At 57.7% G+C, this 21711-nt stretch overlaps 6 protein-coding genes across 6 annotated transcripts; all 6 read left to right on the top strand.

Annotated features, from left to right (window-relative positions):
• Positions 1–529: 529 nt before the first annotated feature.
• On the top strand, positions 530–1261 carry LMJF_10_0640 (conserved hypothetical protein; the record flags this gene model as incomplete). The annotated part of the gene is made up of 1 exon (XM_001681345.1): positions 530–1261. The coding sequence occupies one exon, from the start codon at positions 530–532 to the stop codon at positions 1259–1261; it is 732 nt and encodes a 243-aa protein (XP_001681397.1).
• Positions 1262–2862: 1601 nt separating this feature from the next.
• On the top strand, positions 2863–4584 carry LMJF_10_0630 (flagellar glycoprotein-like protein; the record flags this gene model as incomplete). The annotated part of the gene is made up of 1 exon (XM_001681344.1): positions 2863–4584. One exon carries the CDS (start codon positions 2863–2865, stop codon positions 4582–4584), a length of 1722 nt encoding a protein of 573 aa, XP_001681396.1.
• A 2033-nt stretch (positions 4585–6617) lies between these two features.
• LMJF_10_0620 (conserved hypothetical protein) lies at positions 6618–8891 on the top strand (the record flags this gene model as incomplete). Its single annotated transcript, XM_001681343.1, has 1 exon — positions 6618–8891. The coding sequence occupies one exon, from the start codon at positions 6618–6620 to the stop codon at positions 8889–8891; it is 2274 nt and encodes a 757-aa protein (XP_001681395.1).
• A 1852-nt stretch (positions 8892–10743) lies between these two features.
• On the top strand, positions 10744–12252 carry LMJF_10_0610 (putative endonuclease G; the record flags this gene model as incomplete). Its single annotated transcript, XM_001681342.1, has 1 exon — positions 10744–12252. The coding sequence occupies one exon, from the start codon at positions 10744–10746 to the stop codon at positions 12250–12252; it is 1509 nt and encodes a 502-aa protein (XP_001681394.1).
• A 6453-nt stretch (positions 12253–18705) lies between these two features.
• On the top strand, positions 18706–20493 carry LMJF_10_0600 (conserved hypothetical protein; the record flags this gene model as incomplete). The annotated part of the gene is made up of 1 exon (XM_001681341.1): positions 18706–20493. One exon carries the CDS (start codon positions 18706–18708, stop codon positions 20491–20493), a length of 1788 nt encoding a protein of 595 aa, XP_001681393.1.
• A 300-nt stretch (positions 20494–20793) lies between these two features.
• LMJF_10_0590 (conserved hypothetical protein) lies at positions 20794–21597 on the top strand (the record flags this gene model as incomplete). The annotated part of the gene is made up of 1 exon (XM_001681340.1): positions 20794–21597. The coding sequence occupies one exon, from the start codon at positions 20794–20796 to the stop codon at positions 21595–21597; it is 804 nt and encodes a 267-aa protein (XP_001681392.1).
• Positions 21598–21711: the final 114 nt, after the last annotated feature.

Here is a 21711-nt window from a genome sequence, read left to right as displayed (position 1 = left end):
TTTTATCTTCCTTGCTCTGACAGTGGCCGTTGAAGGGAGGGGCTCTCCTGCTTGAACACCTCGCTCCCTCCCTCCCCCTCTCTCGCCTTCCATCTCTTGTAGCGGGTGGCCTCGTCGTTTGCCTCGACACGCGCACACACACATCCATGCATACGTATACCCATACGCCACCCTCTCTCCCCCCTTTTCCCATCTCGCACTCCCTCCTCATTTTGTTTTCTGACGAGAACAGCAGTCCACGCGAGTGACAAGCACACAAGTGGACTCCGCCTCTGCTCCTTCGTGTGTGTGCTTCTTTTCCTTGATTTGGAGGTGAGGAGAGGCCTCCCTCTCTCTCCCCCCCCCCCTCTCTCTCTTGGTGTGCCGCTCCGCGGCAACTTCTGAACCACCCAGCTCCGCCTCCTGAGAGGAGAACAAGACTCAGTGTAAGGGGACAACCCACACGCACACGCAACGTGCTGGTGAGCGCCTGTGCTTCCCACCCCAGCCTCCTTTGGACAACGCAGCTCCGGGTCGTTTCGCCGTACACATGTCTACAACAGCCTACAAGGAGACGGTAGAGGCACCAGCCACGGCGGCGCGTCGCCGAAAATCGGGCCGTGTGAACTACCTCATCGAGAACGCTACTCCCGCGATGCTCTGTCTCGTGCGGGCTGCCGAGCCGAAGCCGTACACGGCACTTTCCCCCGAAGCCCTCTATGAGGCAGTGCAGCCGCACGACCACACGCTCCGCCCATCGCCGTTCATTGCCCATCAAGCGCTCATGGACTTCTACAAGGCGTGCGATGGCTACTATGGCGTGAACCGAGAGGAGGTGGATGTGCAGCAGCTCACCTCCTTCGAGCACAAAAAAACACACGGTGGGGCATCGAGTGGGAACAACAGCGGCAGCAACAGCGGAGCCACTCTGTCGTCGTTGCTGTCTGGGTCGGCGTCCGCCGCCCCATCGTCGTCGCTGTCTGCTGCCGCCGGTGCCCCTCCGCTTCCACCGCTGCCGTCCCCCGACGACCCGAACCTGGCTGAGAAGCTCAATGACTATCGCATCGCACAGCTGCGCCGCAACGCCCAGCACGTGGATAATACCGTCTACCACGCGCACAACAGCAGCAACGGCGGCAGCAACAGCAACGTCGCGAACGCGGGCAGCAGTGGGGTTTGCCACTTCTACCGCACACCAGAGGGCTGCCAAAGAGGCGCGGCATGCCCTTTCACTCACCTGGACAAGCACGGACAGCCGGTGAACCGCGTCGCAAAGTCGTGAGCGCGCGAGGTGACGCGGGCGATTGCAAGCATCCTCGGTGCAATGACAAGCGGTGGTTGCTATACTGTTTATTCGTACAACTGACAACAATGGCGGAGGTGTAGTCTGCTGAGAAGCGCCCGTTGTGCGCGCGCGTGGACAGGTGTGGTCTGTGTACTCCTCGTAGTGCCTCAACATCGTCTCGCCCACCCACGCCGGTCTCTCGACTAGGGTCACTGTGCATTGCGACCGTATCAGCGGCATCCATACGAGTACCGACGGGGGGACGCAGTGCCACATCACTTGAGAGGGGACAGCATATGAAGAAACTATATATGGTAATCAGCCAAACCTTGGTCACCAACAAGGTGTGGGGGTGCACTGTCCTGACGGATCCCCATTGGACAAGGGGTACCACGCCTTATTGAAGTCGTGTGTCCCTGTTGTACGGTGTTGTGCGGGAGAAATCGAGAGAAACGGAGAACGCGTGTATGTATGAAGATGTGAACCATTCATGTGCGTGTGTGTGCCCCTTCGTCCCTTTCTTTTACCATCCTGTCTTCCTCGCTCGCAGACATGGACACACACACACACACACACACACACACACGCACGCGCTTGAGTGCCCCCTCCCTCATCCTCTCTAGGGAAGAGCATGCGATGTGGCTTTGCGCTGCTGCCTAGCATCTACGCTGGATGCCCCCTGCAACCTCACCGACTTTTCTCTGTCCTCTTCCTCCTCCCCCTGCTTTTCACACATCACCGTGATTGCTCTTGGCTCCCCACCCTTTCCCCTTCCACCTTCACTCGCCTGCAAACGTGGTGCACACGTGTGCTCCCTCCCCTCTGTCGCTGCCCCCCCCCATCGCTTAACTGCCGTGCAACTCCTTTGGAAGCAACAAGGAACAATACCAACGGCTACAACGGGCACTTCCCTCAAGGCGACGACGCGCTAGCCCGCCGCCGCCCCCCCCCCTCCCTCCCTCTTCTTTTCGAAACGCGTTTCACGTCTGCATTGCTCACCTCCAGTTTTTCGTGTTGGGTATTGTCTTTGGCTCCCCTCTTCCCCCCTCCCCCACTTGAAACCTTCCTCCGTGCGTGCGCGGGTGTTTCTCTTTTCTGTCTCACCCTATACCCATCGCGGCTGCACCAACAGAGTGCCTGGCGAAGAACACAGAAAGGAGGAGTCGCACACGTTAGACAGGAAGAACGCCACAGCAGTCCGCCCTTCTCGCCCACCCGGCCGTCGCCCCACCGTCACCCTCCCTCATTTTTTTCATTGTCACCTGCCTCATCTGTTTTCCTTAGCTCTTGCTTGTGTATCTTGTCTGGTACAGCAGATTCAACTTGCACCCACTTCCCCCTCCCCCTTCCCACCCCTGCCACCTCCTGCCTGTGTAAGAGCGAGCTCATTCGTCTGTCCTCCGGCACCCAACCCCGCCATTCTTTTGTTTTGTGCGTTCCTCCTTTCCATTTCTGTAGTACATAGGCGCGCGCGCACACACACACACACACGCACACAACGAGCCTGCGCCTTGTTTCCCTCCCACCCCTGCCGCCGCCGCCGCATCTCCCTCCTCCGCCTCCTCCCGTCGTCGCAGCACACCAGCGCACGCGAGCAGATGTCGCAGTGCGCAGCTGTCACGACAAGGCGATCGCCGGTGCTGCGGGCACGGGGGCCTTCCCCCCACCCACTCGTTGCCACCGCGCTCGTTGCTCTCTGTATTTGGCTTCAGCACACGGCCCCTGCCGCAGCGCAAAGCGACAGCGACTACTACGATGGCACATACTATTACCACGTCATCTTCCGCAGCGCCCCGGGCGGTGGCGACTCGGTAGATGGTCCCAGTGGAGTGGGCGTATACGGTGTAGTCGGCTACGGCGGCGCCATGGTCGGCGGCGGGGTCGTGTTCTCGGACATGGGAGGCAGCGGCTCGGCCATTCGCCAGATCTCCAACGCAGGTTATCTTTCCACCGTTGCCGGCAATCTCAGAAAAAAAGGCATCCAGGACGGCCCTTCCGCAGAGGCCCTCTTTGGCGGCATCCCTACTGGTGACAGTCGTGCCAACTCCCTCGCGTACGGTAACGGCGGCTTCTACGTGGCCGATACCCTGAACGACGCCCTTCGCTTCGTCAACGCCACGACGAACGTGACAACGACGATTTTGAACGCGGATACCCTGAATACGCCAAACTCGCTTGCCGTTTCAATCATCAGCGACAAAACCTCCGTCTTCATCTCCAATACCGGCTACCATAGTGTTCTCTATATTCCGAGCCTGGGCAGTCCGGTAGGGGAGGTGAACTTCACCAGCAACCCCTACTTCGTGCCAGGTGCGATCACCGTTCTTCCCCATCTCAGTCGCGCCTTCATCATGAACGCGACCTTGCAGATGTACTGCTGGTCGTACATCCAGCCCGGTTCTCAGTCGTGGAAGGTGAGCACGCCTCTCGCAGTCGACTTTGGTCGAATCCTCCAAGGGAGCGAAGACGGTAACCAGGTGTTGTATGTGACCACCAACGGCAGCACAATCGCCAGTCTTGACGCGACAGCATCGCCGGCCACCTCGCCATCGCTGGTGCCGCAGAAAGTGATCGACCTTGACACTTTGTTAATCGGCGGTAAGATTCAGCTCTTCTTCCAGCGTACCTCCGACAGCTGGTACATCCTCACCACTACCCAGTTTTTGATTGTCTCAGCGACCCCTATCCATCCGGATGAGAGCAGCAGCAGCGGCAGCAGCAGCGAAGGCATCCTTTCAGGTCGCCACAAAGGTATTGCAGCCTTCCCTACAGCAGCCTTCCCCACCAACGACAGCTGCCTCATGACCCAGGTCTACAACTGGATGCGCATCGACGCTACGGAGGCGTACAACACCGACGACTTTCTAAACGAGTTCGTGGTACCTCCAACGGACTTCGCGACGCTCGTGGGCGGCGACGTGAACGTTTCGGCGTGGTGCGGCAACATTACCACCGACCGCAGCAACGACGGCACGATTTTGATTTTGATATTCTGGGGCCCGCGAGGCCACGACCCGTTGTACACGCAAGATCGCTTGGCGAAATCCCCGTGGAAAGGGACGCAAGCGTTTTTGAAATCGCTGAATAGCAGTGGCTGGAACCTTGCCCCCTTCTGCTTCTACAACTGCACCACCGGCTGTAAGACGATCACGGCCCCCAAGTGCTCCGCGTACAACATCGGATCGGCGTGCGATGACGTGTGCAAGGGTGCCATCGCGTCCTCAGTGGTGATAGCAGCAGCTGGCGTCGTGCTCCTTTTACTCATGATTGTTAGCCCATCGAACATCTTCACGGCGGTGGTAATGGTGCCTATCATTTGACTAGAGATCACACCTGCCCTTCGCTGTTTTCGTTGGACTCTGTGTGCGTGCGTGCGTGTGCATGTTTCAATGTAGAAAGAAAGGCGGGGGCGCGAAGGAGAAACCCGACTCTCCCCCACCACTTGCCCTCCTTTTCTTCCTCCCCACACGGATCACCATACCGCACAGGGACGCACCGCTCACTCAGAACATGTCATATATATATATATATATATATATGTGTGACACGTTTTAGAAAGGCAGACAGGACGTTGTCTCTCTCTCTCTCTCGCATTCGTTTTTGTTTTCCGTTAGAATCACGTAGAGACGCGAACGCAGGCAGGCGAAAAGGGAAAAGGAGGGAGAGATGTTTGAACGATTCGCATGCCTGTGTGCGTGTGCGGTGCACTGATTTATTGAAAGAATAGAGGCGAACATGACATGCGTGCTGCTGTTGTCAGTGCGGTGTGTTCGGTTATCCAGAGGGTGGCGGCGGCGGGGCTGCGCCGTTGCCGTACACCTTCCCTTCATTCTTCTCTTTGGACCATCATATGCTTCCCTCACACACATACACACACTGAATGGACTTTTATGTAGTGGCACTCATGCAGCACCGGGAGGGGAGGCGGTAAGGAAAGAGGTTCAGAATCGACATGTGCAGACGAAACGCGGATTGTTCTTCCTGTGATACATTCGTGCGCGTTCAGCTGTGCGCTTCATCTGCCCGTGGCGCGTGCCCCGTCCCTCTCTCCTCCTCGACGCTCCTTTTCATGTCTGTGGACGTGCATTTTTTTTTCTATGTGGGGGGAGGGAGGGAGGCCTTTGTCCATTGATTCTCGTGTATTCAGCATGTGTTCATTCCTTCTCCCGCTCACATCCGCTGTGTGCCCCCCCCCTTCTGCGTCTCCCTTCCTCTGTGTCTCTCGTCTGTGTGCATGTGTGCATGCATGTCTGTGTCTGTGTCTGTGTGTGTGTGTGTGTGTGTGCGTGTGTACCCGCGAGGGTGACGCTGAGGATCGGGGGGTCCTTGCTGCACACTTGATATGATCTTCTCCATCGCTCTCGTCGTGAGGTGGCAGCGCGCGATGAGGGAGAGAGCAAAGCAGGAGAGCGATATCGTCTTTCGCACCGGATGACCGCTCTGGGGAGATCAACGGGGACACGCACGTGTTCTTGCCGTGTCTTCCTACACACTTTCCACCTTCCCTCTCTCTAGAAAAAATACGCGCCGTCTACTCATCGCCCTCGCCTCTCTTGCACACTTTCACACAACCAACGACACATACCCACGCACATCTGTCCCTCCCTCTTATCAGAAACCCACCTGCACGACACAACCTGCAGCCTCACACGAGGGTGTACAACAACGTAAACGTGAGGGTCCATCCGCCGTAGAACTACGAAGTATACTGTACCATCAACTGCACATTTTTTCGTACGTGCTACCGCCCTCGTCGCACTACGTTGACTCTTCCCCTCTCCTCCTCATTCCTCATCAGCGCAGCACAGGCTCCACAGGCAGCAGTCGTGCCCCTTGTGTGTGCCTGTGTGGGTTTAGGTGTGTATGTGTGCTTGCGACTGAAGGCAGCAGAGACAAAGCCAAAAAGAAAAGGGAACGTCCCATCTGACCAGCCCCACCGCCTCTTCCACCCACCCACCCACCCCCCTTCATTGTCGTGTTATACACCCTCGTCCTTTTCGTTTTCTTGTGTGTGCCGGTGTCTCACTCTCCCTCTCTCTCTCTCTCTCTGCGAGGGTGTTCCTGTGACTCGTTGCTCGCTTCCGTCTACGATATCCGCCGACTTCACGGTCTTCCCATCCCTACACCCACAGCCCTTCTCTCCGCCTCTGTGCCGTCCCCTCGTACACAAACCCTCACGCACAGCAGCTTCTACGCGTGCCTGTGTGCGTGTGCATGTGCGTGTGCGTCTGCCCGTGTCGTTGAGAGGTTAGACGTCTTTTCTGGTTTTCCGTTTATTCGCGTCCATCTCTCTCTCTCTCTTTCTCTGAGCCGACCCGATTGAAGACGTTGCACGCACAAGCGATAGATCAAGATGGGGCGCTGCATTCGTCGGGTGTCTGCGCTGAAAGCAGCAGCAGCGCTGCTGCTTGCACTTGTCGCCGCCGCCGCCGTTGCTACCACCACGGCACGTGCGTACGATCATGCGGGCATCACGGTGGCCGGGGCCATATTGGTAGGGCAGAACCTGCAGGGCAAGGCAGGCGCAAGCCGCATTCTAAACCCCTTCGCGATCTGCGCCAACTTCGACACCACCGACGCGGAGGACACGACGCTCCTCATCGGCGGTGCCTCGTACTTCTTCACCCTCAACCGCTACAGCACCTATCTGGGCTTCTGGTACGGCCAGGGCTCGATGAACTTGAACAACGGGCCAATCGACAAGGTCCGGCTGACCGGCGTGTTCGGCTGCGTGACGCTGCGGCCCAACTCTAGCAACGGTTTGGTCACCTCTACCGTCTACTACGTGCAGAACGACGGCATGCTGTACTGGGTGTCGAACAGCGTTGTGTACCTGACGCAGGTGAAGTACGGCATCAGTTTCGTCGACGTGACCGTGCACGACAACAACGTCTATCTTCTCAGCAATCAGAACGAGATCTACTGGTGCGGCATAGGCGCCGGTGGCACCGTGGTAGGGTCAGCCTGCACGCACATCACCCTCACCGGGAGTACCGAGTTCCATCAACTCATCACGGTCTCCTCGGACTTCAGGGGCTTCGCGGTGTCGTCGAGTGGCATCTTCATCGCGCCGACCTCGGATCTGTACTGGTTTAACCTCTCCGGTGTCTTCATTGCAAAGTCGGCGGGTGTCACATTCGTCGACACCAAGTTCACAAGCAGCAGGGACACCGTGAACAGAGAAACCCCAGTTTTGATGGCAGCCTCGACGAGCGCAGTGTACTCCGTCACCACCTCTGGCGCGACGATCTCGTACACCCTCGTCTCTGGTAAGGAGACCAAGTCGTGCAACCCAGCGCTGAGCAATGTCGACTCCGACACGAGCCCGACTTTCTGCGGCATCGCCCGCATCTACCCCTTGAATACTGACACGGTGTACATGACAACCGGCGGTGCGAGTGTTGTTCGCGCCATCATAGTGAGCAACACCACCATCAGCGACACTATCACCCGCACCCCGTTCCCGGTGTACTTCCTGGACAACTCCTCGATCATACCACTGATACTGGATGGCATGAACTACGAGCTCGTGGGCAACTCGAACATTCCTTTCCCGTACGTGGCGATCAACCACTCCACTCCGGAAGTGGACGACAGCACGTGGGACACCACCTTTTCCGTGGATGTGTCGAATCGCTTCTTTTCATCGGTGTCGAGCGCGGCAGTCGTCAGCACGCCGTTCATGGGCTCGCTGCACGGGTTGCAGGCGTACTACAACCGCACGAACCAGATCCTCTTTGGTGATCCGAATGTGCTGCCCATGTGCAACCTTACCAAGATGCTGATGATCGAGCGCGCCGTGGCCGCTGATGCCCGCGCCGCCCTGCAGTACCCGTACATCTACACGTCGAAAGCACAGAACTTCACAGTAAACGCGCATCCGAACTTGACGCTGCTGAAGCTGCTGATGCCGTACCCCTTCGGCGAGATCCTGAATGAGTCCGGCTTCTTCGAGAACACGACGACCCCTGCGGCGCTCGCGAACGTTCACTTCAACACAACGATGCTTGCGGCCGTGCGCAACGCCTACACGCCGGACTTCGTGTATGATTGTATTTTCGCCGGCAACGCGTTTCCCTTCTACATCCTCACTGCAGCGCAGCAGCAGCTGGTGCGGTGGATCATCTACACGGCGATTCAGGAACAACTGGCGAAGTGCGCGGAGAACAACCCCTCCTACACCGGCTCGGACAGCAGCTCAAGTGACTCGCACGATGACATGGTCCCCGGCTGCGTTCCGCGCGTCGGCATCAGCAACCTCACCGAGCTAGTGATGCCGGGGATGCCTTACAGCAACTACAACATCGCCGTCTTCATCCCGGAAAGCCTGCACTACAACTTCAGCATCTCGCGCTGCCTCGATGGCACCGACTGGACGAACGTCACGGAGTACTTGCAACAGGCGACGGTAGCGCGCACGCGCAAGTGCGGCACCGGGTGCATCGTTAGCATCGCCGTCGTGTCTGCCGTCGTGGCGGCGATTCTGGTGGTGGCTATAGTCATCGCGACCTCGAAGCGGCGGCGCCTCGCCACCGTCGTGGCGCCGGCTTTGACCGTGGAACCGAAGTTTGCCAGCACGCTAGATGTGAGCAGTGAGGAGGGAAGCCGTAACCCACTGAACGGGTAAGCAACAACAAAAAGACGAAGAAGCCTCGCTCCCTCGCCCCCCCCCCTCCTCCGTGGAGAGGAGAGGGGGGGGGCTCCGTAGAAGGAGCTCGCGATGTGCACGATCCCATTCACCGATGAAAATACAACTTTGTGTGCGTGTGTGGCGGATACGTTCAGCTCCTGCTTGATGTGTCTCGTTTTGTTCTTCGCTCTGTGTGTCTTTCTGCGATGGTTTCTTAGAGTATCTTTGTCATTGAGAGCGACTTCATCTGCACGCGCGCGGGGGCGTTTTGACAGTCGCCCATCCTTTTGGTCTCTCGCTCTCTCTCTCTCTCGCTCTCAACTTCTGTGTATGCATCTTGCTCGTCGCCCTCGTAGGCGTGGTTGTGTGCAGCACGCGAAGCTACTGCTGTTAGAAAAAGAGTATATGCTGCTTTGATGGAGAGGGCGAGGCGTGTGATGAACCAGTAACATGTATGGCACAAGAAGTGTGCGTGTATGTGTGTATATATATATATGTGTGTGTTTGTTGGGGGGAGGGGGGTGCGTGTGTGTGTGTGTGAACATCACAGTGTGGAGGCACGAGGCCTTTCTACGTCGGTCGACGCCTGCATCTGCGTAGACACAGACGCAAGCGCATGCACACACGCATCCCTCTCCCTCAAGTACGTGCATCGTTGCTTTCAGTGTTTTCGTGCTTTGCTTGCTTTGCTATATCTCCTCCTCCGTTGTTCGGTGTCTTCCCTTCACACACCCCCACCCCCACCCCACATCCCGCCAAACCCATCATTGCTATCCTGTGTTGTTGTTGCTTTCCTGTACGTGTGTGTGTGTGTGTGTGTGTATGTGTGTGTGTGTGTATGTGTGTGTGTGTGTATGTGTGTGTGTGTGTGTGTGTGTATGTGTGTGTGTGTGTGTGTGTGTGTGTGTAGTGCTTTTTCAGGGGGAAAATGTGGCACGAAGAGAAACAAGCAGGGCAATCAGAAGTCCCCTCCTTCCCTCGCTCTGTTTGTGTGCATGTATCTCGTCAGCTTGCAACTCGTCTTCTTTTCGGCTGTGTTAGTGGTGGCGGGGCGGGGCGGGGGGTTGACGCTGCCCCGCCGCTCTTCTTCGTGGTGGCGGTGTTCTCGTCTCATCGGTGCCCTTTTATGTGAGCTGGGTTGTTCCCACCATCATGGTCATCAGCAACACCATCATCGACGCTGTGCGTAGTTGTGGGGGTGTGGTGATCGCGTGCTTTTGCGCACTGGAGAGCTTAAAGAAACAACGAAACAAAAACATGCTTGACCCTAGACGGGGCGTCGAGGCACGACGGTGCAAGAACCGAGCCAAAGACGGATGAAGAGCGGCACTGTACCTCTGCTCCCTTGTTTTGCCACGTTGTGTGTGTGCGTGCGTCTTGACCATCAGGAGGCTCTGTGTGTAGGTACATGTGTATGTCGCAGCCCCTTCCAGAATACCTACGCCATCTCCCTGACTCTTCGAAATGGCGGTGCGTCGATGTCAGTGGCTGTATCAGTGATCCGTCGTCTGTCCGCAGGCGTCGCCGTAGACATAACTGGCGGAAAGACGTCGCAGCGGGCACACGCACACACACACACACACACAGAGCAGTGTGCGCACGTCCGCCACCGTTGTTTCTCTCTGTCTGATGTTATTACGAAGTTACTCTTCTTCGTCTTTCTGGTTTTCGCCCTCGGCGCTTGCTTCTCTCTTGCACGTTCCAGCAGGGTGCGGCGGTGACCGCACGCACACCGTGTCCACAGCACCCTTATCGTCAAGCAAGCCGGATCTGTAAAAGAGTCCCTCGCAGTGTCGCTCCCTGTCCGTTGCGCGAAACGATTCATCAGGAACGCATGAGTTCCAGCGCGATGATCGCCCGGCTGCTCGGCGCAGCCTCTGTTGGTCTCTTCAGCGTCACCGCCTACTGGACCTACAGCACGCAGGCAAGCAAGCGCACACAGCTTGTGGTGCAGCCTGGCCGCTCTCTCGTCACGACTGCCACCGCTAAACCGTCGATCGGGAGCGCAGGCAGCGACAGCAGCAGCCAGGGATCTGTAAGAGGTGATGCCGCGCTGGCGTTTCCTGTCGTGCTGCCGCCTCGCACGCCACCCGCCCAGGCCTCCACGCTCACCGCCGACTTCTTGCAGCAGTGCAACGAGGCAGCGGCGCACGGGCTGCCGTCCACTGCCGAGGTGCGCTGCTACGGCGGCTACCTCGCCAGCCTCAACTACGAGCGCCGCATCCCAAACTGGGTGATGGAGGTGGTTGACTACCGCAAGCTGCACCCCGGGCGCCGACCCTCCTCGCCGGCAGCCGCCGCCGCAAGCAGAGACGACGACGCCGCGCAGGATGAAGAAGACGAGGGGAGCGACGGCAGCCGCGGTGGTGGCGACGTCTCGCGCAACCGCAGCAACTTCTACGCCGACGACACCGTCCCCGCAGCCTTCCGCGTCGGACCCAGCAGCTACACGTCACGCGGCATGAGTCGCGGCCACCTCGCCGCCGCGCAGTTGCACAAGGCCTCGCAGGCGGAGATGGATGCGACCTTCAACATGAACGCGAACATCGTGCCGCAGGACATGACGCTGAACGCAGTGGATTGGCTGCGGCTGGAGGGCCTGACGCGCAAGCTGAGCAAGGAGGTAAGCGTCGGGCCGCAGCAGCAGCAGCCTGGTCGCGGCCGGCAACGCGGCCACAGCCCACCAGCAGGGAACACCACCACGGCGGAAGGCGCGGGTGGCAGTGGCAAGCTGTACGTCGTAACCGGCCCCGCGTTCGTCCCCCGACTCATGCGTGTGGAGCACCGTCCGGACGGCACGGAGGTCCATGTGCCGCTGTCCTCAGCAGACGCGAGCGCGGCGCCGTGGAAGAGCGCAGCTCCAGTGAAGCTGATGATGACGTACGAGCTCACCGGTCACCCCGCGCGTGGCACCCTCGTCGCTGTGCCGAGCCATCTGTTCAAGGTGTTTCTGGCCGAGGAGAACGGCGGCCAGTCACACTCAGTGGCGGCGTTCATGATGCCCAACGGACCAATCGTAGAGGAGCTGCCCCTCACCGCGTACCAGGTGCCGATCGAGCAACTGCAGCGTATCACAGGGCTTCAGTTTTTTCCAGGCATGGACGTGACGCGCTTGCCTGACCTCTGCAAGGCGCACAAGTGCGACGCACGGCCGTCCGCGCTCTTCCAGCGGTACCGGCAGGTGGCCCAGCTGCGGGCGGCCGACAGCGTGCCTCAGCTGCAGCAGGCCTACGCGGCCCTGCAGGCCTCTGCGGCGGGCGGGAAGCTTGACGAGGCCGTCGTGCACGAGTTCCAGAACCGCATGGAGGAGCTTGTCGCGGCGGCTGTGGGGCTGATCGACCAGGCAGAGCGACGCTGAGGTTGGGGTTGCCCTCGTTGCTGTTCACTGGAGCACCACAACGCCATCACTTGTGTGCGTATCGAACGGAAAGCACCTCGACACACAAGCCAGCCCCAGTGTTGAAGAACAAGGTGCAATGGAACTTGGCTCACGCATGGCGGGGCGGACGCGTGCACATTACAAGCGGACGAGGAAAAAAAAAACAAAAACATAATTTCTCGGCGCCATCGCTGCACGATCCTCTTTCTCGGACACGCAATGAACCTTCCGCTCTCGCGCTCAAGCCTCCGCTTTGAAATCTGACCCCCTTCCCCCTCTCGCCCCTCCCACGACCATGACCTGTAATCCTCGCACCACGTCGCCGACACCCCGCCATTTGAGTAGAAGCGGCTATGAAAGACGTGGCGGCGGCGAGGCTGTTCCCGGCAAGATCAGCAAGCTCGGCGTGAGTCTGCATGATGAGGGCCACAGGGAGCAGCTGGTCGACACCTTCGTCCCCGACCCCATGGCACGGCGAGTCTGAAGAATGATCCGGGCGCACAGCGTCTCGCAGCGCCTCTTGCTTGACACGGCGGCGTGGCGAGGGCCACGGCGGTCGCTGAAGAGCTCTTGGGCGACGAGCGCACCGCCCCCCTCACCAAGGCGGTCGGCATCGGCGGCAGCCCCCCCCCCTCCCCCCGTCGGCCTCGGTGGCGGTGGCAAAAGCGGCCGCTCCTCGGCCCGCGACGACCCCGGCCACCGTGCCCGCCCCGTGGGGCCGCCCGCGAAGGCCCGCCCCAACGCACGCGGCCCTGGCCGGCGCCCGAACCACGACCAGACACCGCCCCCCACCCACCACCCGCAAACAGAAACCGAAGCAACGACACCACCGCCAAGCCGGCGCCAACCCACACGAGACACAGAAAGGGGGGAACCACGAAGCAACAGCCTAACCGACCCGGCAAAAACAGCCCCACGCGCCCAAAACCGCGACAAGCTGAAAAGACCATGCCAGAAAAGCGGCGCGGCTTTTGATTCGGCGCCACCTTGGCAGCAGGAAAACGGGCCACGCAACATCCCCAACGCGAAACCAGCCGCAGGCCAGCAAACGCAGCAGAAAACTTGCCACCACCACCCTGCGAGTCGAGACGAAAATCCGCCAACACAGGCCCGTTTAGACCGCCGCTTCGGAACAGACAAGGCTTAGGCTAAAAGGGGGTGGGGGCTGAGCGGGTTGCGCCAAAGGGGGAAATGCCGACGCCCGCTGCGACCCAAGCCGAAAGGCACACGACCACAGCCGCCACACGCGCAGCCTGCGCCTCGCTTGGCCAGGAACCGGGTCCAACGGCGCGCGGCACTGAGCGTTTTCATGTCTTGCCACCCGGTATTGGTGCGGACAAAACGCCCACAGACGCACCCCGCCGCCCCAGCGCGTTTTCAACGCACGCGTGCATATCAGCTTGGCATTGGGGAAAGCAACCGCACCCCAATGAAGAGGCAGCGCACCGAAAAGCACGCACCCAGGCAGCAAAAAGCCCCCAACCCGAACACACACAAGGAGCAGCGAGACGACAAGGCAACAAAACACCAACACAACGCACACGCGAAAGCGCCAAGCACCGAAGAGAACACAAAAGACAGAGAACCGGCCTCGTAGACCACGCAGCAATGTTGGAGATACCTAAAAAACGAGCAAGAGAAAGTGCAAACATAGCGATGAGAAGGGGTACAGGTGAGCAAAAGATAAGCGCACACGGCACGAAGACCAAACAGCGACCCCCGCCCCATGGAAAGAAAACGAAAAGGCGCCCGGCGCCCCCCGCAGAAGGCGCAAAGGAAAGACAACGAACGAATGGAAAACACCGAAGCCGATAAGAGCGAACCCGGCGCAAAGCACAAGGTATGAAAGCAAAAAGACTGCCGGTGAGCATGGCGGAAGCAGCCGCCCCCGGAACGCAGAGGGAAAACACACACAGAGAGACGTGCCGACACAAAACACCCGCTGAAAAAATGACAGACAGGCGCACAAGCAGCAAAGGGAAAGCATCCAGACAAGGGGGCGCCACCCGACAGAGACAAAACGGGCCAAAGCGAGAAACATAATGTTTTTGTCAAGTTTGACAAAATCGGGATCACAAGAGGCTAACGAAGCCGGCATTTTACAAAAAGCGCGGTGCGCGTGTGCCGCCCCCCTTCGCCGAAGACAATGCGCCCAGGGAATAAAGCGACGCCGACAAGGAGAGGAGACAACGCAGAATAAAAGCACACCGCGCTTGCCACACGCAAAAGATGGCTGTGACACCCAGTTGTTGAGAGAGGATCGCGGAAACACAGAGAAAACAGAACGACGGAAGACAGCACCAGACAGAAAGAAGGCGCCCCAACGGAAAAGCCAAAAAATGCAAGAATAAAGACGGGGGCAATGAGTGAAGCAGCCGGCACACAAGAAAATGGCGGATAAATATACAGAGGCAGGAAGCGAAGCCATGAGGGAAATAAACCCCAGCACGCCACCAGCCACACTCATTTCCAAGACGCATGGACAGCCCCACCGCCCCCGTGAAAAAACGATTCTTTGCTAAACATCTATGCTTGGCACGGCGCAAAGCGAAAAACTGACCGATTTGCCCCACCCCCACCCCCAAGTCCCGAAGAACCCGGCGGGGCGAAAAGCGAGGAGAGGGAAGCAAGACGCCCGGTTCCAACTTTGAAATGGGGTGCTTTTCCGGGACGTCGTGGCGGGGAGCGCAGGCTATGATCGCAAAAAAGGGGCGGCGCTGATCCGCAAAAAAGCCGAAGGCAAAGCGCCCCACCACAAGACCCCCAACGAGGACCAAGCCGGCCGCCTTCGCTTTTGCTTGGCGGGAAAACAATAACCCTCTTTGGGGGCTGGTGATAACTTCTTTAGCGCGCCGCGCGGGGATATTTTCAAGAGGCGGGGCGCCCTGGTGTCGGGGGCGCGCCGGCGGAGCACGGCGGCGACCTTTTTCGCGCGGCGAAACGCCTCGCCGCCGCAAACAAGCGTTGCCTGAACATTTTTTTTTGCAAAAAAGGTCTGAAGCGCGTTGGGCCTTGGTGTGAAAGTGGATTCGCGGCCGCCGTGTCCCCCATGGGGGAAAGCAACGGCGCACGGGCCCCGGCACGCCGGCACGCCAGCGCACCCCACGGCGGTGAAAAAACGGCCAAACACAGCGGACCCAGGGCTTTGCACGAACCCCAAACCCACGGTAATGAAACAGCACGATATAAACAGATCACCGGGTCCAAAAAGATTCGCCGTGGCGGCGGCGCCATAAAATTGCTGTGGGGCGGGGTCCGGTCCCCTTGCGTGCCGCGGCCGCGCCTGGCGCGGGGGATCGGCGCGGGCCGCCGGCCCGCTGCAAGGATTACCCCGCCGGAAACGACGGGGGGGGGGGGGGCGCGCGTGTTTGGTGGTGTTGCGGGCGTCGGTTTCCTTTCGGCGCCAGTCCCCGGCCCCGTGCTTGCGCGGGGTGGCGCCACAAGCCCCCTTCGCCGGGCCAGCCCCGCGCGAAAACCGCCCCGCCCCCCAAACCCGGAGACCGGGGGCACCGCCAGGCGACAAAAGGCGGCGCGGACGATGTCTTTCGCACCGCCGCCGCGGTTGCGCGGTGCCCCCGCCCCCTCTCCTCTTTGCCACGAGGGGCCTTGCACGAAGCTGTTCGTTTTGGGGTTTCTGGGATCCCGAAGGCCGCGCCAGTCGGCCCAGCAACCCCCCCTGCCCCGATTTTTTACGCCCGGCCCAAAAGCCGCGCCGCCCCCCCCCCCCCCCAGCCGGGCACCCACCACTGCCCCCCAAAACGTTGCGCCCGGCTGCGGTGGGGAAAGGCGTCGCGGGCAGATGGATGTCCGCGGGCCGCTTCCCCTGGCTGGCCCTTTCCTGTCGGGGAAAGGTTGGCCGGAAAAAGGGCGAGGCGCCACCCACCACCTCCAAAAAAGGCCAAAGGATGCCGCCGGCCATCGGCTTAGCGCGCACCACGGGGCAAAACCAGCATGGTTTTGGTGTTTTGGGACAAAAAAGCGACGGGCGATGAGCTGGCAGGGTGTGAAAGGACCCTTCCAGTCGGCCCGAATGCGCGTTTTTGCACAATGTTCGGCAGCCCCTAGATGCACGCAGGTCAACTGATGAAAAAAGCTGCCGAAGGGATGCCGGGAGGCGCCATGGCGCCTTGCAAGCTTTGGCGTGGAAATCCCTCAAGGCGCATTCTGGAACACCATGACTTTCGGAAACCAAGGGACGCGTACGGCGCGCGGGGCTCGCGCAGGGTGTCTGGGGGGGGGGCGTTTCCGTGGCCGGCCGGCGGCCTGGCTGGGCTCGTTGGGCGTTTGCGTGGCGCCCCCCCACCCACCCACCAGCACAGGGGGGGGGGAAGCCTGGGTAGTGGCGGAAGCACCAAGGGGCGAGGGCCTGGCTGGCCCGCTGGGGAACGACCGCCCATCACGTATTTTGGGGGTGGCGCAAAAAGGTCGTTTTGGCGCGTCGACGACATGACCCGATTATGAGGCACATTATTTTCTCTAGACTATCTGGTCTTAGAGTAATTCCCTCCAAAGTAGATCAGTTCCGTTTGTGCGCGTTGTATGTGTCAAATATTCGGTGTCTTGGCGACGTGTTGAGGTAAAAGGGCGCGCAAATTGGTGCGGAACAGCGGCGGTGTTTGCAACGGCACGGGGAAAAACAAGTGGCTTCAGCCTTATGAACAGCCATAGGGCTTTTAGTATTCTGCATGCTGAAATGTTTTTTTTTGTAACGATGGGGCTGGGAAAAAGGGGTTTTTGCCTTTGCATACCAGGGTTTCGCGCCAAGCGGGCTCTGCAGGGTACGGGTTTTTCACACCTGGAGGGGGATCCGGTGATCCCTGCTCTGCTTTGTGCGCTGCGATGGGTTTGCGCTATGAAACTGCATCTGCTGTTTGTTGTTTTGTTTGACTTCCCGCAGCCGCTGGGTAAACCGACGGCGCAAGTTATCAGGCTTTCTGCGCTCAGAAGCGCTGTGTTTGAGCCATCTTGAAATTTCAATTTAAAGGCAGAAATACCTGATCAAAGCACCAAAGGTCGAAATAGAGCACTAAGATGGAAAGGCAGCATGCACACGTGAGCTTTCCATTGCGCTTATACGCTTTTTTCTCTAGCCAACAGGAAGTTCGGGATGGGATTTTGAGCTGGTTTTCAATGCCGCTTTCAAAACGTCAATCAAATGTCAAGTTTCAGAAATGAAAGTCGCCGGAACCCATGTGGAGTTACCCCGTCAAAGTCTGTCCCGGAACGAAAAGAGGGAACTGGGGAGGAAAAGAAACCAATCACCTTTCGATTCCCTTTGCCGATATTTTCTGGAAGCGCAAAAGGCTATTACATAGGGGTAGGGGTTCAGGGTAGAGAAAATTGCGCAGCGTGTGGTTTTGGCCGCCGGCGCACAGCGGCTCTTCGAGGGGCTGGGTGCTGCGTTTCTGCTTTGGTCATGATCCACTTAGGCTTCGGGACTGGGAATTTCTGCTGCTCCAGGTGCCTTGTATGCTGACGCGTTTTTTCCGGTTTTTGCTTACTCGACGGGGGGTCGTGCTTTGTGGTTGGGGCTGGTGGTGGTGGTGGGGTCTTCGCGGCTGTTGTTCAAGCCATGGCGGGCTGTTTTCCTTTGGGCTTGTAGTGCGCAGCTAACAGAGAGCACCCAGGAAAAAAAGGCAGTGAAGGGTGTAGCTGGAGAACCTGTGCATTTGGACGGTTTATTTTTTTCTTCTGATGGCCTCTGGTGAAAGAGGAAGCGTGATATTTTCTGTCTCCGTGGGATATTTAATGGATATGGACGTCACGAGGCGAGTGCCTGATGAGCTCTGTGAAGAATGTTGGTGAGAGAAAGAGGGATTATGCGGGCAAGCATGCAGGGGCGCATAAACAGTCAAAAGAAGAGACGAATGGTTATCGCGAAGAGAGCTCGGATGGCAAAGGGCGGCGCCGAGCGGGGGGGGGGGGGAAGGTGGCGAGGAAACGCCCCGGGAAGCGCTCTCAAACACATTGTTTTATGGTCCATGAGTCAGTGGCATAGTCTTTCGCTCCGCACAGCAAACACAAGAATGACACTGGTGTGCCAGCGACTCCATGTTGCAAGTGTCTCAGGAACAGAAAAATGGCGGGTTCCCAGTGTGTTCGTAACTTCTCGCTCTGCTTTGCACCAAGCAACTTTTTCGACGCATGCTTTTTTCTGTCAGTGACACATTTTGGACGCCTTTCTGTTACACCTTGACTCATCGAGGAGGCAGCGCGAAGTAGAACATACACGTTAATCAAAGGCCCTATCAAACCGATACTAGCCACTTTCAGCACTGTCAGAACTCCACCAGAAAAAAGAATCATCTGAATCGGTCAAAACCAGCCTTTGAAGGGAACTAAATGAACCTGTGCTCCACTATGTGTTCTCTCCACATTCTTTCTCTTCCCGGCCTCCTACAAAGTCCTTCATATTAGAGGTGCATTTTTCTGATGTCTGCCGCCGAGCTGCAACGAAGGGCAACGGCCCTTAGTCGCCGTCAGGTGCGGATATTTGGTGCAGTGGCCACCGGGTGCGGCAGCCTTGGTTTGTACATTTGCTACAAGAAGTTTTTTCTTCCTGAGTGTCTGCGCGAAGACCAGCGTAGGAGGGTGCTTATGCCAGTGCGGAGAACAAAGCCTTACGTTGCGGGGACATCGATGGGCGATGTTTTGCTGCCGGAGGTGCGATCTATGCCAAAAGTGGTATTTTTCTTCTACGTCGCGTACCGAATCGCACTGCTTTTTGTAGGTAGTGTTCCCGTTCTGTGGTACGGATTTCTCACATACAGCGTACGGCTGTGCCCTGAACGCATATTTTATGAAAAGATTCTCACATTCCTCTCGTCAATGGGACCGAGCTACATTAAACTTGGTCAGTGGATGGCAACGCGCCCTGACTTTTTCCCCGATAAAATGTGTAAGACGCTGGAAAAGCTGTATGACAGTACCGAGCCGCACAAGTGGTCACACACTGAGAGACTTCTCCGCAGCGAGTTCACCGACGGGCCTTGCAAAGGGCACAACGCGCTTCGCTACATCTCCGAGATCGAAAAGGTCCCGATCAAGAGCGGTAGCATTGCACAAATACACCGAGCGAAGCTCCGCGAGAGCATTGATGGCATTCCAGCTGGAACAGAGCTCGCTCTCAAGGTCACTCATCCCCACATACGCGAGCAGGTGTCGGCTGACCTGGCAGCTATGCGTCTCTTTGTTTGGGTCGGCAACAGAATTATTCCAGGGCTGCGGTACTTCAATTTGGATTCGAGTATCAGGGAGTTCTCGTCGCTGGTCCAGTCTCAACTCGATCTACTAGTCGAAGGCGATAATTTGATGCAGTTCCGGTACAACTTCCGCAGTTTCAAAGGTGTTATTTTCCCCACGCCGCTGCTGTCTCTGTCTACGGAAGACGTGCTCTTTGAAACATTCGAAGTGGGTGAACCGCTGCAAGATGTGGCGTACAGTGAAGAGCATAAAGATGTGGCAGAGTTGGGCTGTCACATGTTTTTGAAGATGCTCTTTGAGGACAACTTTGTTCACTCAGATTTGCATCCCGGTAACATTCTTCTGCGCACGAATAAGACGGATGGGCCTCGGCAGTACTACCCCGACGGCAAGCGAAAGCTGCGATTCGAGGTTGTGGTTCTCGACACTGGCCTTGTCACGACTCTTTCCAAAGACGAGCGCAACAACTTCATCTCGCTCTTTGCCGCCGTCGCGTGCGGTGATGGTGAGCTCGGGGCGGATCTAATGATCGATCGTTTGCCAAACTCCATGAGAAACGCACAGGACGCAGCCAACCGGGAGAGGTTCAAGAAAGAGATCAAGGAGGTATTTGACATGGTCGCTCCTGGAACGGCAGGCTTCCGCCTCAGTAAGGTCCAGATTGGCAGTATCCTAGGAAAGGTAATGGACGCGGTCCGCGAGAACCACATTCCTTTGGACGGCAACTTTGCCTCACTCGTTCTCTCAGTGATTGTGGGCGAGGGGCTGGGTCGCAAGCTGTTGCCGGACTTCAACATTTTTGCCGAGGCAGCACCGTATCTCATGGCATTTCTCGAGGACGGCGAGCTTTGCTACCTGGCAAACAAGCTCCAGAGCACATACGGTACCACCGCTTTGTTGCGGGACTCAGTAGCTATTGTGAAACCAGAAAAGGCTGGTACGTACGTCGAAATGGCAGTGAAAAAGGGTGAGAACATGCTACGGAAACTCTTCACATCGGACAGGGCCCATGGATAGGGCTTCTCTTCGATCGTTATTGTTTTCTCCCTTTCAGTAATTTTATTGCTACAGGTCACGTGAGCTGTTCCATGGTGACAAAAATGTAAGATGCCTTACGGTGACTGCTGAAGGTTGATGATTGTTGTGACGGGTACTGAGCGGTGTTCTTCTCTGGTCTCTCGCTTTGACAGGCCAAGCACTTGAAGGCACTTTTGAAGCGTAGCCGATTTCATGACGTTTTCTCATTGGTCTTCACTATATCTCACACTTTTGATACTTCGCGTGGATCTATGAGCTCTTCACTTCTTACAGCACAACATGGCGTCTTTGGCCAAGCCTTCCCAGAAGGGGAGGGGGAAGAAGAAGGGTGATAAGAAGCCCGCAAAGATCGTCCCCGACCCGGATGCTGCGTATCGCCAGCAGCTGGATGAAACACTATACATCCCCAAGGTGGTGCGCAAGAAAGTCCTTGATACCTATGGAAAGGCAGCTGATAGCGCGATCATGGCCAATACCGTTGCCGCCTCGTCGTCGCAGCTGGATGCCCACCGCGAAAGGCCGATTTCGTTTATCAAAGTACCACGTATTTTTTGGTCTCTGGGCCTTTGCTTGACTGATGACCAGATTGATCAAATAAAGGCAATGATTGCGCAGAATTCTCAACACGTATCACAGGAAAACAGCGCGGCCAACCTGATGCAGCAGGTGCAGCGGCCCGGCTCATTTGCCGACCGTGAAAAGCTGCGCACTCTCTTGGTGGAGCTGCTCCACACCCACGTATTGACATACGACCCTCAAGTGCTCACCTGCCCTCATCCCAGATTCCCAGATCGTGTCTCTTCGGTGGTATACAGCTCTACAGAAGGTGACATTCGCTCCTGTTTTGACAAAATCTGGGAAGTGACTGGGAAGCAGATGGTTATGGGTGCGGACGGGAGAAATATCCGGTGCGTTGCCGTGGAGCAGCTGGAGGAGCTTTTGGTAAGAGCGCAAACCGAGGAGGTCGCCACGAAAGCTCTGACGGAAAGAGAGCTGCAGGACTTCTACTTTCTTGTCAAGGATGTAAACGATGATGTGGTAAGGGAAGACGCTTTTTTGAACTGCTTCATTCATGCACAATAGTTATCTCGAGTCTCGATTATCAAGGGTGTTACTGCCTTCTCCTCTCATTCCACGTACTCCTGAAATCTGGAAACACGTTTAGAAAGCGCGCTCGGTGCGGAGGAAGAATTCGCT

The sequence above is a fragment of the Leishmania major genome, chromosome 10 (genome assembly GCF_000002725.2).
Source record: "Leishmania major strain Friedlin complete genome, chromosome 10".
Classification (NCBI taxonomy): Eukaryota; Euglenozoa; class Kinetoplastea; order Trypanosomatida; family Trypanosomatidae; genus Leishmania; species Leishmania major.
The sequence above is the reverse complement of the archived record's forward strand: the minus strand, read 5'-3'. Positions and strand labels throughout refer to the sequence as shown.